This window comes from Opisthocomus hoazin, chromosome 4 (assembly GCF_030867145.1).
Source record: "Opisthocomus hoazin isolate bOpiHoa1 chromosome 4, bOpiHoa1.hap1, whole genome shotgun sequence".
NCBI lineage: Eukaryota > Metazoa > Chordata > Aves > Opisthocomiformes > Opisthocomidae > Opisthocomus > Opisthocomus hoazin.
The window spans coordinates 14,715,158-14,729,484 of record NC_134417.1 but is presented as its reverse complement, the minus strand read 5'-3'; the positions used below and the strand labels follow the sequence as shown (position 1 = coordinate 14,729,484).

General features: G+C 56.9%; 1 protein-coding gene across 1 annotated transcript in view; it reads right to left on the bottom strand.

Annotated features, from left to right (window-relative positions):
- Positions 1-14,327, bottom strand: part of XXYLT1 (xyloside xylosyltransferase 1) — a 39,302-nt gene that overhangs the window by 13,718 nt on the left and 11,257 nt on the right. Inside the window, exon 3 of the mRNA XM_075417334.1 lies at positions 3,882-4,014. Within this exon, the coding sequence (XP_075273449.1) occupies positions 3,882-4,014 (133 nt within the window). The remainder of the gene's footprint in view (positions 1-3,881; positions 4,015-14,327) is intronic.

The following is a 14,327-nucleotide window of genomic DNA, read 5'->3' as shown; positions in this document are numbered from 1 at the left end:
GCACACAAATGTCAACCTGGCAGGAGGCATCCCGTACTGCCATGGGAAGCCCACCAGCATCTAAGAGCCTAGGGCACGGTACTGAGTGTCTCCAACAGTCCTGGAAGTGGTGGCAGCCCCTTGAGGGACAAGCTTTGCCTGCAACTCCATCCACAGAGGTGCTGACCATACCTCCTGTCACACATCAGACTCAAAAGCTGTAGGAGGGACAACACGTCTGACCATGGACAGAGTGCCACTTCCTCGGCTGCAGCTGGAAAAAAGTAAATCCAATGCTGACAGGCTCAGACCTCAGACCAACTCCTGCACCCATCGTGGGCTCCCGCAACCTCCCTGCTGCGCAGCCAGGACCCCCTTGCCAGAGACTGCCCTGCGGGGCACGGCAGGGAGGTGGATCTGCAGGGCGGGCCACGTACAGCTTCAGCAGGAGCTACCGCTCTCCACAGGCCACTCCAGCCCACCCGGAGCGACCCCGAAGGACAGGCCGGCCCCAGGCTGCGCAACAGTTAAAGCCAGGAGATCCTGTTGCTCAGAGAAACGCGTTTGTCCAAGACAAACAGCGGCCGGGCATTGTTTCAGCATGAGTCAAACAAGTGGAAACGCTCCCGTGCCATCCTGTTTTGCTGTCTGCAGGTTTCCCCCTACCTTCAGGATGTGCAGGCGGGCTCCGGGATGTTTCCCATCCGCTGTTCTCTTACTCCTCCGTTTCCCGCAAGCGTCTGTACTCCGTGCACGAGTGCGCAGCGCAGCAGCCGAGCACCGCGCAGTCCCGGCCCGTGCCTGGAAAGCGCAGCCTGCAGCCAGCCAGCCAACAGGCAGCTGGCAGGAACACCACTGCCACCCAGAAAACAGGGCATCATCTACAACATACACCAGTCTGCACCCATTTACCTCCTCTGATGGGCCAAGTAGGTAACAAGGATCAAACACAGCCAAGCGGCTTGATCTCCACCCGTCTCCTCCGTTGCTACAGAGAGGGGAAGACGGCACCCAGACCATTCCCAGCCACCGGCTTACCCTGCCCCGAGGGTGCCAGCCCACAGCTCTGCGAGCAAGCTCAGGAAAGCCCCGCTGACTCGCCTCAAGCTCTCTGACGTTTTGCCCCACACTGGGGCAGAGTCGGCGCCGCAGAGAGCTGTGTGAAGTGGGGAGGAAAACGCGAGTGGCAATGGAGGGACCCTGCCACTGCCCTGTAACCCTGCTCCACCCCCACAACCACTTTCCCAACTGACACTTCAAGCCTGCGCACGTGGCAAATCACACGGCTGGAGCTGGCACCTCTTCTTTCACACCTACAACACGTTTTTATCTTGCTAAAAGTAGAAAAATAGCAAAGTTGTTTTTTTTTTAACAAAGACACTCATGCTTTGTCAGCTTGTGTTTTCGTCCGCAAACCCTTTTAGCGGCGAGGCGCGAGCCCCGCGGGGCGGAGGGCTCGGCGGGAGGGCAGGCTGGCGTTTGCACAGCTCGCCCCACGCCGGGTGATCTGGCGACAAGGAGGATCAGGAACTTGTTTTCACAGGAAGATCAAAACAGCACAAGAAGAAAAGCACAACACAGCTCAAAGTGACCCAGAATGTCAAAACTGCAACAACAGAAAGTTCAGCCCAAAAATGCAGCCTGTGCGGGCTGTTATTGTCTGGGTTGTTTGTCCCCACCACGGGCGGCAGGAGAGGGGAGAGCACGGCTTTGGCTCGGGTCAGATATTCAGTGCGCAGCCCTGTGGTCCCATGTCCCATGCTGTGTCAGAGCTCTCTCCCACCAGCGATGCACCCCAAAGTTTAACTTGGTCCCCTCCCGGCACGCCCGGTCCCACAAACCACATCCAGGCAGCGGACGACCGTCCCCGCTCCCTAGCTATGCGTGGAAATCACCCAAAACCGATCCCTGCAGGCAGAAACACGAAGTGATTCTACCGTGGACTAACTGCAGGCAAACAAATGCTTAATTTATCCCGTTACAGGCTGCACCGCTAACGAACAGGATCTGCCGTGCTGGGCAGCACTGACTGAGGCTGACAATCCGACGCAGCCCCACAGCCGCACTCAGCTGTCGCTGCTCCCTCCATCCCGCTTTAAGCTCTGACAATTGGATATGATTAACTGGGGCTGGATTTACCATTCCAGGCACCAAAATCCTGCCAGGACTCCCAAAGCGGATAGAGGAGCCCTCCCTGCTCCGAGCGTGGTGCCACACTACGGAGAGGAGACCTCAGCATTCACGTTCCTCTGGTCCCAGCTCTCCCTGCCGGAGCACAAGCCAGGAGGGGACGTGACAATTCTGCCATGGGCATAGAGATGTCTTTTTCCAGCCCGGAAGCAGTAGTGACTTCTGCAGTTTGAGCAACCAGAAATGCTCTCATGAGCATGCTCTCAGCTGTCCTGGGCTTCTAGAAAACGATCAGTGGTGATTAATGACCATCAATCCCCTGCTGATGAACATCTCTCTGTGTCCACTCTCGTCCCATCTGGACACATATGCAGCAGGAACGGCTGCTCCAGATCTTTGCAGCTCAGCCTTTGCCCAAGAATGCTGCTGGACATGTCTTAGGAGGTTCAGTTCTTGATCTCACTACTAAGGCTTCCAGTAGGGAAGGAAAAGACATACAGAGCTCTTAAGCTTTTTTATCTTTCTCCAAGAGCATTTCCATTAGGATTAGAAAATCTAGCCAAGCAATCTCAAATGCTCAAACTCTGCTCAGCTGAGAAGCCATTAAGGCATTCTGAGTTGATGATCTGATTCACCCTGGACTAGAACAAAACCTGAGGTTCATCCTTGGAACAACACGGGTTAAACTACATCAATTTCTTTAAGCACCAGCCTGGAAATATCTGTGTCCCTGGAGCCCGTCGGTGGCCTGTGAGTGGGAAGAGTGGGGTCACCCCTCCACACACAGCTCCCACAGCTAGCTGCCACCACAGCTGGCACCGGCTGGCAGACCAAGGGCCTGAATAGCAAGTGACCATGCGGCTATCCACACGCTTGCAAGCCCAGGTCACCAACAGAGTTGCCCACTCGGGTCTTTCCTGGTGGAATATTTCTCCAACAGAAGGTGCACTGACACTCCAGGGACCCAGAACCTCACTGTTATCCAACCCCAACCCCTACTCTCTGCCTACAGGGAAATGACCAAGTGCCACCAAACAATGGGCACTGGAAGACACATCTCTCCACTGCGTTGATCATTTTAGGCATGTCCCAAAAGATTTCTCACATCAGCAGAGGACAGGGTTCACACTCGCTGCAAGCAAGCTACCGGCTGGAGAAGGCAGACTGATCTACTTAAACCTCATGCCAGGGGGATTCCATGAATGCTAGGTCAGATATTTTGTGGAAAAAACAGGTAGAGAGCGAAGAGGCAAGCTAGCCAGCAGGACGCAAGGCAACCACACTGCTCAGAGCGAGTCCTCTGGCCATACGTTCCTCTTTGTCCGACTAACATGATGCACGAGTACAGCTGAAACGCACTGGTCCCAGGTCCACGCGGGCTGGGAAGATGTTGGTCCTGCTTGGGCAGAGTGGCAACATTCACAGCCAAAACCCCTGAGGCCCAATGTACAGACGGATGCTTCAGAATGCAATCAGAGCACCTCAGCACAGATGGCTGGGCAAAAACATCTCCCGCAGATGTGCTATAATCTAGGTATGGATTTTGGCACCGATCACGAGGAACTTGACTCTGGAAGCCTTGTGACAGCGTGTGGGAAACCACGGCACACTTTGTTCAAACCGACCTGTAGGTTTCAGATTCAGTCCCTCCGCAGGGATCAAAGCAGGGAGTTGCTTCCCCCGAGGCTTTCCTCCAGACTGACTTGAGTTGATGGCGAGACACGCCAGCCACCCGCTGCCCACCCCTGCTCTCCTCGGGGAGGGAGCTGTACCTGTACACTGGCTGCATTTCCCTGGCAATCCCGATGACTGCTCCCTCCGCGAAGTTGTCGAACTCATCAAACAGGTCTCGGATGTTGCTCTTGTACTTCAGGTCCAAGTCCACCTGGATGATCTGTGTTATTTCTGAAAGCACAAAAAGGAAAAATCAGCTGTACAAGACAAAACCATAACCAGTGATTACCAATGTTCACATGACGAATTACACCTAACGAGGATTTGGTGCCATCAGCTCTGCAGGTAAGAGTCAGCCAATTCAGGGCAAACGCAATCCAGCTGCAACCTCTACAGAAAGCCAGGAATCTTCAACCCTCACAACAGAATTTACCACTGTGCATTTTAGGCATCATTTATTTTGGAAACCATTTCTGGTGAGTTCCTGCTTCTATCCACTCCCTCCTTCCTTCCAGAAGACCGGTTTTCTGTATGACTGACAAAAGCAAGAGGTAGCTCCAACCCAGACTCCCCCTTTCTGGAAGTGCTTCTGCTCACCGTATGTACTTCTGGGAAAAGCTACCAACTCCACGAGCGTTTCCCAGCTCCAGCCTCCACAGCATCCCTGGCTTGAAGCACCACAGCAATTTCCATCACGGACAGCATCAATAATGCAGTCAGCCACGCGGACCCCTCAGTAACACCTGCACAAGCTCATTAGCTGCCAGTGGCCTGACCCGGGCTGCCCCAAGGGCAGAGACTACAGCCTCCTGCCTGCACAGACTGCTGGCGGTCTGCAGTAGCCTGGAAAACTTTATTATGGCCAGTGGTATGCTGTCCAAGACAAGGAGGGTCGTGCAGACACAGAAGCACCTTCCATTTGCAGTGGTAAAGCCGAGAGCGAGGAGAGGCTGGAGGGCATCACTATCAAGGCTGGGCCTGAACCCATTAACAGGGTCAGGGCCCTGCCTGCATTTGTCATAGTCTCCTCTGCAGCACAGGAGACCGACTGATGGAGATGCTGCTTGGGAGAGGGTGCAGGAGACGTGCCTTGTCAAGACCGCTCGTCCTGGGTGGATCTGGGGATGTTGGACAGATTGCAGCAGGCAAGTGGAATGCAGCAAATGCTATGAGAGATGGGACCATCCCATGGGTTCTTCATGGTTATCTTCTGGCCAGCCAAGCTCAGCCCTGCTCAGGGACCACGAGCAGAGTTGAGCCAGCCCCTGTGGCATTATGTAACGCCAACGCTATTTATATGTGTTATAAAAGCCAAGAGCAAATTGGCCAGGTTGCTTAGTGATCAGCACTAATTGGATTAAAAAGACCGTGCCAACCTGTCTGGGCCCCCACTCGTCATGCACAGGTGCCGATAGAGCTTTCTGCAGGGTAGACATCTGTGTCACCCCCGCTTCCACAGCAATCAGCACACGAGGCCCTCAGCCTTCCTCCTGCCCAGTCCCTGCAGGCAGCGGAGGAACCCTGCCCACCCTCACCCTCTGCTGTCGGCACCCGCCGTGCCTGCGGGCAGGGCTGCCCACCAGGCTGGCGTTTCTGGGGTGCTGCCCACACTCCAGCCTTCACACCACCGCGGTTCCTCACCCCCTGGCCCACCGTGCTTGGGACAGGCCGCTGGCGACCCCCAGTCTGCTGTGAGCAGTGGGCAATCGCTCTCTTTTCAGCCTCGAAAGCCACCGTCGCGGACTAGAGACCCAGAGATGCCAAGAGCAGCCAGGCACAGCAGCTGTCCTCCAGCACAGGAACGCAGCTTTGCCACTGCAGATGCGTTCGTCACTTGATGTTTGTGTTTCAAGCAGACACACTGGGCTGTACAGCAGCTCTGAATTTTTTGCAGATCCTGCACTAATCCGGGGCTCTTGGCAATTGGTTGTATCTACCACACTGTCCTCATTTAAGAAGGACAAAGCCCCATGAGGTTAAGCAAGAAATACACTGCTTACTCTGCGAAGCATCCAAGCAGAAATGTAAATCAAGGAGAAATAGCATCTAAGCTACAACCCAGGCTGTTTCTCAATTTATTTTTTTAACATCCATCGCTCTCTATCTGCTAAACGGAAAGGCCACGCTCTCTCCAGCCGGCAGTACGGCAATCCCTGGGCCCACCTAGTATTCATCACCACCATAATCCTCTGTTTGCAAAGATTTAAAACCCAGGCGTAGTAATTCACTACAGACTAAAGCAGGTCTTGACCTGAAAGCAGTTTCCCTCAGCCTTCCTAACTGCCTTAGAAATCACTGGCACCACTCAAGCAGATGAACAGGGAGAGCGGAGGATTTCTGCAATGGGGAACGAGACATGTATCCCAAATACCCTAAACCTCCACCGCAGTCTGTACCACAGCGGTGCGAAACTCCAAATCCTTAACGCTACGGCACTTGAGAATATCCAGACTGGTCACAAATCTCCAGGGCAAGGAGACCCCAGACCTACAGCACAAGCTCAGCCCAGAATAAACGGGGGGGGAGCCTGAGCCCTCCGAGGCGCTGCCAAGGACGCGGAGAGGGGACGGGGTTCCCAAGAGGATCCCAGCACGGCTCACCTCGGTGCACAACAGCCTTCTGACGCCTCATCAGGTTTCAATTAAATCAACAGCAAGGCACGTCATCCGATTGTTCTCTAAAATTGCAGATGAGCACTAACTGCAATTAATCACAGCGGAGAATGAAAGCTGAGCTTGGGGGAAGCTCCAGTCCCAGCCCCGCCTGCCCCAGCACCCCGCACTGGTCCCACACTGTGCTGGCAGAGCACCCCAGGAAAAACTCACTAACAGATTAGACCCAGAGAGCACAAAGTATTTTTCCTTTTTTTTTTTTTTTTTAAAGCAAGCATGAACTGCAACACAGAGACAAAACTGAGCACGGGTGACATTAAGCACCGCTCTGCCAGATGCAGCTTGCACAGACAGATGAACGGCCAAGACGATTCCTCTGCCTGTGACTGGCAAGGAGCCAGGCACTAATATTTATGATGTATCATGCTCTCTCGCCCTTTCACCAAGCGCTTTGTCCTGGCTGCCATGTGGGGGTGGAGGAATCGCGTGTTCTCTTAGGCACAAACTGCTTTGGTGGGGTCCAGCTGGAAATGTGGGAAAAGGCTGAGCATGTTTTGCTCGGCGAGAGACTTTTCTAACTTTGCCGTACTGTATATTACTCTCTGCTACGTTCACCACCGGCTCTTCGAGCCAGGGTGCATAAAGGAGAGTTACACTGCTCAAAGCGGAGATGATCTCCATTAGCAGTGACAGCTTTATGGCACGGGCTGGCCCCATTTAACGCTTGTAATGTTTTACTGCAGGCTCGCACCAGCAGCTGCAGCAGGGCTGCTGTCCGGGCTTGGCTCAAACCCTCCCACCAGCCGCATCCAGAGGAGAAAGACCAGCTTAAGGGATGCGCGACCCCACAGCAGGGTCTGCTGTGGTGCTGGACACCAGGAGAGAACGCCAGCAGCAGTGCCCAAGCTGCCTTGCACCAGGGCTCAGCTGCCAAAAAGAGGGAGAATCAAGGTATAAATTGCAGAGCAGGACTGCAGAGATGCCATGCAGATGCCCCCTCGTGCAGTCACCCCCTCCTTCCCCGAGAGCCTCAGCCCAGCAACGGGGCCCCATGGCACAGCGGGGACAGAGTGGGGTGGGAGCAGGCGGCCGTGCAGTGAGCTAGACCACCCCAGTGACACGCCGTACGACCCTTGGGAGCAAATTGCTCGTCTCACAAGAGTCAGGCAGGAGCGGCAGCGGAGTGGCACAGGGAGGAGAAGCACTGCTTTGGCCAACCCAGCCAGGGCTCCAGGGATGCTCCACAGCATGCAACCCTGCGGCGGCCATTACCCCTCAGGCACCTCTTGACCCGCAGCCACTGCTCAGAGCAGCCAACGGACGGGCAGCCTTGAGCCTGCCTGTAGGCCAGGACTACTTTCCCCTAGCCTGAGTCTGAGGGGACAGCCTGCAAGAGACTTAAACGGTGCATTTAAAACTACAGGAAAGGGGATGGATGGAGGGTCAGGACGACAGGAGCTGCAAATGCCGGAGCCTGCACAGGGCCTGGGGGAAGCTGCCAAGCACATAAGCACAGGCTTAAGTGGGCACAACTCCCCTGGCTGCTCTGGGAACGCCAGCTGCTGGCTGGAAACCCGACAGAAGCAGAGGAGATCCCCTTCTTGGCTATTTGCCTTGTCCTGCTCTGGCACCTTTGCCACCAGCGAGTTGCTGCCTCTGAGGTGCCAGAGGCAGCCCGGGCAGAGGCAGCAGCAGCTGCTGTACCCCTCGTGGCATAGACGACACCAACACCCTCCATGAGCAGCTGGGGCATCCACAGGTCATCCAGTGATGGCCAAAAGCAGTCTCCGGAGTATGACATGTGATTTGAGAGGCTTCTCTGTGAGCTACAAACCTTCTGGATACCGGGCACCCCTGGGCGCAGGTGTGGGGAGCCCAGGGTGGTTCACCAGCTGCGCATTGGCTTCTAGTAGCTAGGCGAGGCAGAAAGGCAAGACCCTGCAGCCCCACAGCCTGGCCTCTGCAGGCAGCACAGGCTGTTCTGCAGGCAAACTCATTTGCATTCATCCCAGCAACCTTCTCCGTAAGAGGGCTGCTACCCCGGCAAAGCTGAGCCCAGACGGTAGGCACAGGGCTGGGGCATAAATGCTGTCCCCGGCTCCAAACCCTTTTGTTCCGTACCACACATGCCAGGTCTGGGGCAGAGGCATGCACCACCGGCAGCCACCACCACTCTGTGGAGAGGGCGAAACCAGTAACTTGTGTCCAGGAACAACCAGTGACACGAAGAGCTGCCATCACAACGCAAAGGGCAGAAGCTGTCCAGCAAATGGACCGGTCTCAATCGCTGTTAACCGAGAGGTGCTTTAACAGCTTTAGAGTAGAAGAAGCAAGAAGTGAAACCTCCTGGATGTGCTGCAGCTCTCCAGCCCGTTGATGGGCTTGTGTTGGCACATGCTCAGCTCCCTCCTCGGAGTACAAAACCCTGCCTGCAGCTGGTCTGGCAGCGGAGCTGCTGGAGGGAGTGGTGGGATGGCAGGAGAGGACAGGCAACCACCCTGCCAGGCTGCACTGTGGCCAAACCTCAGACACACTCCCGAGACAGACGCCTGTCCCCAATGCTGGTGGCCATTTGGCTCTGCTCCCGCCATGCCCTGCACCGGGGTCTCCACCTGTCTCAGCAAACCTGGTTTTAAGGACCCAAGCACTACGCCAAGGAGGAGAGACTCCTCCGACACGTGCCAGAGGGGAGCACCCCGACCTCCCCGCACTGCCTCTGCATCACAGCAGCGACTTCTGGGGCTGGAGCCTGGTACCCTGAACCCACGCAGAGCAGCAGAGGCGAGATCAAGGAGGACACTGCCAGGACTGCTGACCGTGCCTGGTGTGCTGTGTGACCCAGGCACCCGTGGAGCCAGCAGCAGCGAGTTCCACCATGCAAGGAGGCAGGAGCCCCCCCACCCTCCTGGAGACAGCACTGGGGGCCATGGCCGCGCAAGGACAGGGCGGTGGGCAGGGACAGATGGGTGCCGGGTGCTGAGTGGCGCAGGGACCCTTCTGCAGGGCCAGCAGTGGCTGCAGCCAGCACGGGTGACAGCGCGCAGTGAAGTGACGGGAGTGTCCCCTGCTGGCTGCAGCTCTGGGTGCTGCGGGGCTGCGGCCGGGGGTCTCGGGCAGGGGCAGGGGCTGGCTGTGTGCTTTGCCACTTGATTTAAACCATCAGAGGGACGAGGGCCGGGTGGCCCAGGCTCGCCGGGGTGGGGTCAGCAGGGCTGGAGGGCTCGGGTCTGCTGGTCTGCCAACGCTGGACACACCTGGACCGCTTCTCTTCCACCTCTCTCCATCACTTTGAGCTTGGCTCTGACTACTGATGATTTTTTATTTCAGCCAGAAGGTTTCTTAGCTGTCCCCATCACGACAGGGTGCGATCCTAAGGAAAGCAGGAGCTGTGAAGGACCAGCAGCGACTTGCAGATCACTGTGCTGGGCAATAAACCTCGCAGAGCAGGGTGGCAGCAGCCCCTGCTCCCGTGGGCAGCGTGCCTGCCGGCAGCAACGCGTGCCTTTGCAAAGCCGCCCGTGCTGGCTGTGAAACCAGGATCCTGCGCCCTCGCCGGCTCAGAGGGACGCGCGGCCAAGAAAAACACCACTCCCACGGCCAGCACCAAAGCCATGCGTGGGCATGGGGCGGGCAACAGGCTCCAGAGGGTCCCTGTGCAACCCGGAGGGTGCTGCCCAGCAGCAGCCAGCCACCCCCGAAAGCCCGAGCTACCGCAGGGAGCAGAGCACGAGTGCAGCTGCAGTGCCAGGCAGCAAGGCCAGCAGCACAACCAGCCCAGCGTGGATACACACGGTTTATTTACACAAACACCCTGGGTTCTCCACCCTGCCCTTCCTCAGCGGCTCCCTGTGTTTGGCTTGCCCCCCGCGCCGCCGGCTGCCCCCGGCCGCTCTCCCTCCTGCTGTCCGCAGGGCTGTGAGCAGCCTCCTCCCAGCCGTGTGCTCCCCCTGCCAGGCCTCGCTTTCTCCACAGATAAAGTCTCGTCCTCTGCTTCCAGCATTAATCACTGCCGCCGCGCAGCTGACCCCGACAGCAAGAGGAAGGCAGCCAGGCAGGGGCACGCACACACGTGTGCAAGCACAACGCGCTCCGCAGAGCTTGCTGCCAGGGTGCTGGCGATTGGGGGGCCTGCGGTCCCCATTCCCAGGAGCTGGTGCTGCTCCAGAGCCCACTCTCCCCAGGAAGACGCTCCTACAAAGCCCGGCACCAGCAGCGCTTGCCCCGGTGCAGACAGCTTACCTTCCCGCTGCCCACTCAAACACAGGTCCTTGCCTCTGCCGTGCAGCCACGGGGCCCCCCTGCTCCTTGGGGCAGCCCAGCAGCCCCCTCCCCACCAGACAGCCTCCCCTCCCTGCAAACAGGGACAAGGGCAGGGCAGGAGGCGAGGCCAGACGTGCCCAAGCGCGCCGGCCGCTAACCAGGTTTCTGCAGCACCGATCGGGCACCCAGCAGAGCAGAGCAGCGGCTGCTGCACAGCAACTCCAGCCTCTCAGCTAATTAAAAAATTAGGCTGCCTGCCAGAGACAGATGACAAACGATTGCTACCACCCACGCAGGGCAGGCACCTGGCTGAGCTCAGGGGTCTGGTGCAGCAGCAGTGGCCTCGGGTACTGACGGCAGCATCACTCTGCTCGCCTTGCTCCACACCCCACAGCCATCTCCAGAGGGATGGTTCAGACTCAGCAGGAGATGGATGTGCTTTATTCCAGGAAACTAATTTTTCCTGTGCATCCAAGTGTCTCCTCATAATCCATCAAGGTCTGAGGACCGAAATTTAACAGTGCTCAACACCTCAGCTCTTAACTGGACTCCAAGGCACAGGCATTGCTGAGCATGCGACAGCTTTCAGGATGGAGCTGGAGTGCTGCTTGCTCTGTATTTAATATATGGTGCCGCTGGGGAAAAAGTGTGAAGACACTTTCTGGAGCTGGAGGAAGAGCAGCAGGAAACCTTTTAATCAGACAAAATAAGGTTTAATTTCAGGTTGCCATGAATTACAAAGCAGCGTGGATAGAAAGCTGAGAAGTAATGAGCGGGCGAGATGGAAAGGGAAACCAAAAAGAGATACAGGAAAACAAATGCATTAAGGTAGATGAGCTCATGTCCCGATTAACTGCACGTGGCGGGGAAGGGGCTGCAGGCAGATTTTGTCCTTGTTTCTTCCTGCTAAGCTCTAACGAGCCGCAGCAGAGCGGCGAGCACTGCCACGGGGGAGCGCAGCCCCGGCACCAACGCCGGGCGACCCCCAGCAGCTTCCACCCTTCGGGGACGGGGGAGTGGGGCTGGCCGGGAGGGAGGAGGGCAGCACCCACCTGCAGCACCGGGCGCCGAGACCCCGCCGCTCCCCGGGGAGGGGGCAAACAGCCGCACGCGCCTGCCCCGGCCTGACAGATCTAGGACATCCAAAAATAATCGATGGTGGCACCACGGCGAGGGGCAGCCAGCGGAAACGATGAGAAGCGACACCAGCCCTGGGCGCTGCGGGGAAGAGGCCTCTGCCGTGCCAAGCACCCGGGGGGCTGCCAGGGGGCTGCTGAGCAGCGCCTGCATCCCCCTCACCACAGCAGCCCTTCCTGACGGCCCCTCCACAGCAGAGCTGGGGCCCAGGGGCTCTGCTGCCAGGGCAGGCACGTCCTGCGCACAGCTGGACGGGGTCAGCCTCTCATTTTGGCAGGTGAGGACCCCCCACAAGGCTCACAGCCTCTGGCATTTACCTTGGCGGGGCTTATTTAGACGTCTGCTGCTGCCTGCTCCTAAAAAGCACCACGAAAACAACTCCCACGGCACAACAGGCTCGCCCCAGTGAGGAACCACGGCTGGCACCGCTCTCCCTATAGCTGCAAACCCATCACTCCAGCCTCTTCGCATCACAGGATCTGACACAAGCGAGTGCAGCCCAGAGACAGGCTGGGGAAGGAATCTGGCTGTTTTTCACATGGTTGTGGCGTGAAGCAGGAAGGGAGGTTATGAGAGCACACGGGAAACTACGAACTGTCCCTCCATTCCTGTAAAGATGGAAACATTTTTGCCAGAAGGTATTCACCCCTCAGCTGCTGCAGCATCCCGTGGGAACTGTGGCTTGGGAGCACGCGGCTTTGGGGCCATCTCCCACGACTCCACCACAGACCCCAATTTTCTGTGCCTCTTCACAATATGCCCACTTTGATGAGGCCTGGAGCATCTGGGATGCAGGTGCTCTCCTCCTAGCACTCTCCCAGCCCTCTGCATCTCTGCGTTAGCCCGGATGGGGTGGGGGTCAGCAATGACAGCAATGCTCAGCCAGCAGGAAAGGATTGGGAGTGACACGCTCTCAAAATGCTCATTTTTTACAATGTAAGTCACTGAATTTCGTGGGTAGCTGCACCACACACCAGGAATTGCTCTGTAGCTGGCAGGAGGAAGAGAAGGAGGTGATGCTTCCCCACCTCCCTCTTCCAGGCTCCACCTTCTAGACCTCTGGTGCACGTTTCTTTGTTCACGGTGTGACACAGGATCAATGCACTGCAATTCACTGCACACAGGCGCTGTCGAGGGGAAACTTCGCGTGCAGCCACCTGGCACCCTGCGGGCAAACAGAGCCCAACCTGGGCAATCCTGCGTTACAGATTCGAACCCTGCAGCTGCAATGGCGAACCCTCACACTCACACACCTACAAACCCCTGTTCTCCCAAGCGCAACAGGTCACCTTTTCAGGATGCTGCCTGGCTGCTCTTACAGAAGCAGTCTGGGCCGGGACTCCCAGAGCAGGCAAAGGCTGATATCAGCTTCGTGGCAGACCAAGCCGGAGCCAGCAGCTGGAGCCTGCTGCAAGCAGCACCAAACCCCAAGCGGCCTGGGCTTGGTCATCAACGGGCAGCTTGCACAAACATCTCTATAATCTGGCCTACACTTAACCATCAGTACAGCCATTGATAATGAGCTGGAGAAATTGTCCCGTTCAGAGCCTGACGCCAGGGAGAACACAGGACCTCCCGTTTGATCCCGGTGTGTCACAGCCGTTCAGTCCGGAGACCCGCTATGGGGCCAACGGCACAGCTCCCTGTCGTGGCCGCTTCCTCGGACACGGTGCTGCTTACTGACCCGCAACAGCCGGCCATGCTGCCCCCTGCCATACACAGCCGCGTCCCCCGATGTGCTCCTGCACAGCTTGCAGCTCGGGGAGATCCCGAGCAGGAGCAGTGTCAGCAGCAGCCTGCAATGATTTCCTCTTCCATCAGGCAGCCCAGCATCTACAACATCTCACGGCAAGAAGCTCCACGGATCACCGCACCTGTGTGAATAACCACTGCACTCTCTGCCTTACACCCACCTCTCACCGACTCTGGTGCCCCCAAGTGCTTGTACAAACATCTGCCTTGCATGGCTCGTGGCTTCATGGACCGCATGGTAACCCCCTCAGCCAGCCCTCTCCCAGACTGGAGGGTCCCAGGCAGCCAGGTTCATCCCATACAAAGGCCACTGCTCTCCTAGGTTTCTTCCAATAGACCATGTTGATACGCCACAAATTTCAGCAGGACGTAATGACCAGTCCCGCTCTGTTCTCCTTTCTCACAGCTCCTCATCTTTGTTTACTCACACAGAAACTCACCCACTTTTCCCACTGCTGCTTAGCTCCTTTATGAGCCCCCAATGAATAACCTTACCAAATGCACACGAGGACCAAGCTCCTGAGTTGTCACTCAGTAAGTCCCCAGGTGTGTCTTTCACGGTAGAGTACCACCCAGCTCCTGCTTCTCTTATCCATCACTGTAAGCACTGCAACCAGTGGTCTTAATAATTTAGTCATATCTCACCCCACCAATTTCAGCAGTGACAATTATGTCAAGTATTTCCTCACCAAATATTTCCTCCCAAATATTTTCCAACACATCCACTTTCTTACCCAGATTCCTAACACCAGAATAAGCCAGATGAGGAACTGGCTCTCTTCC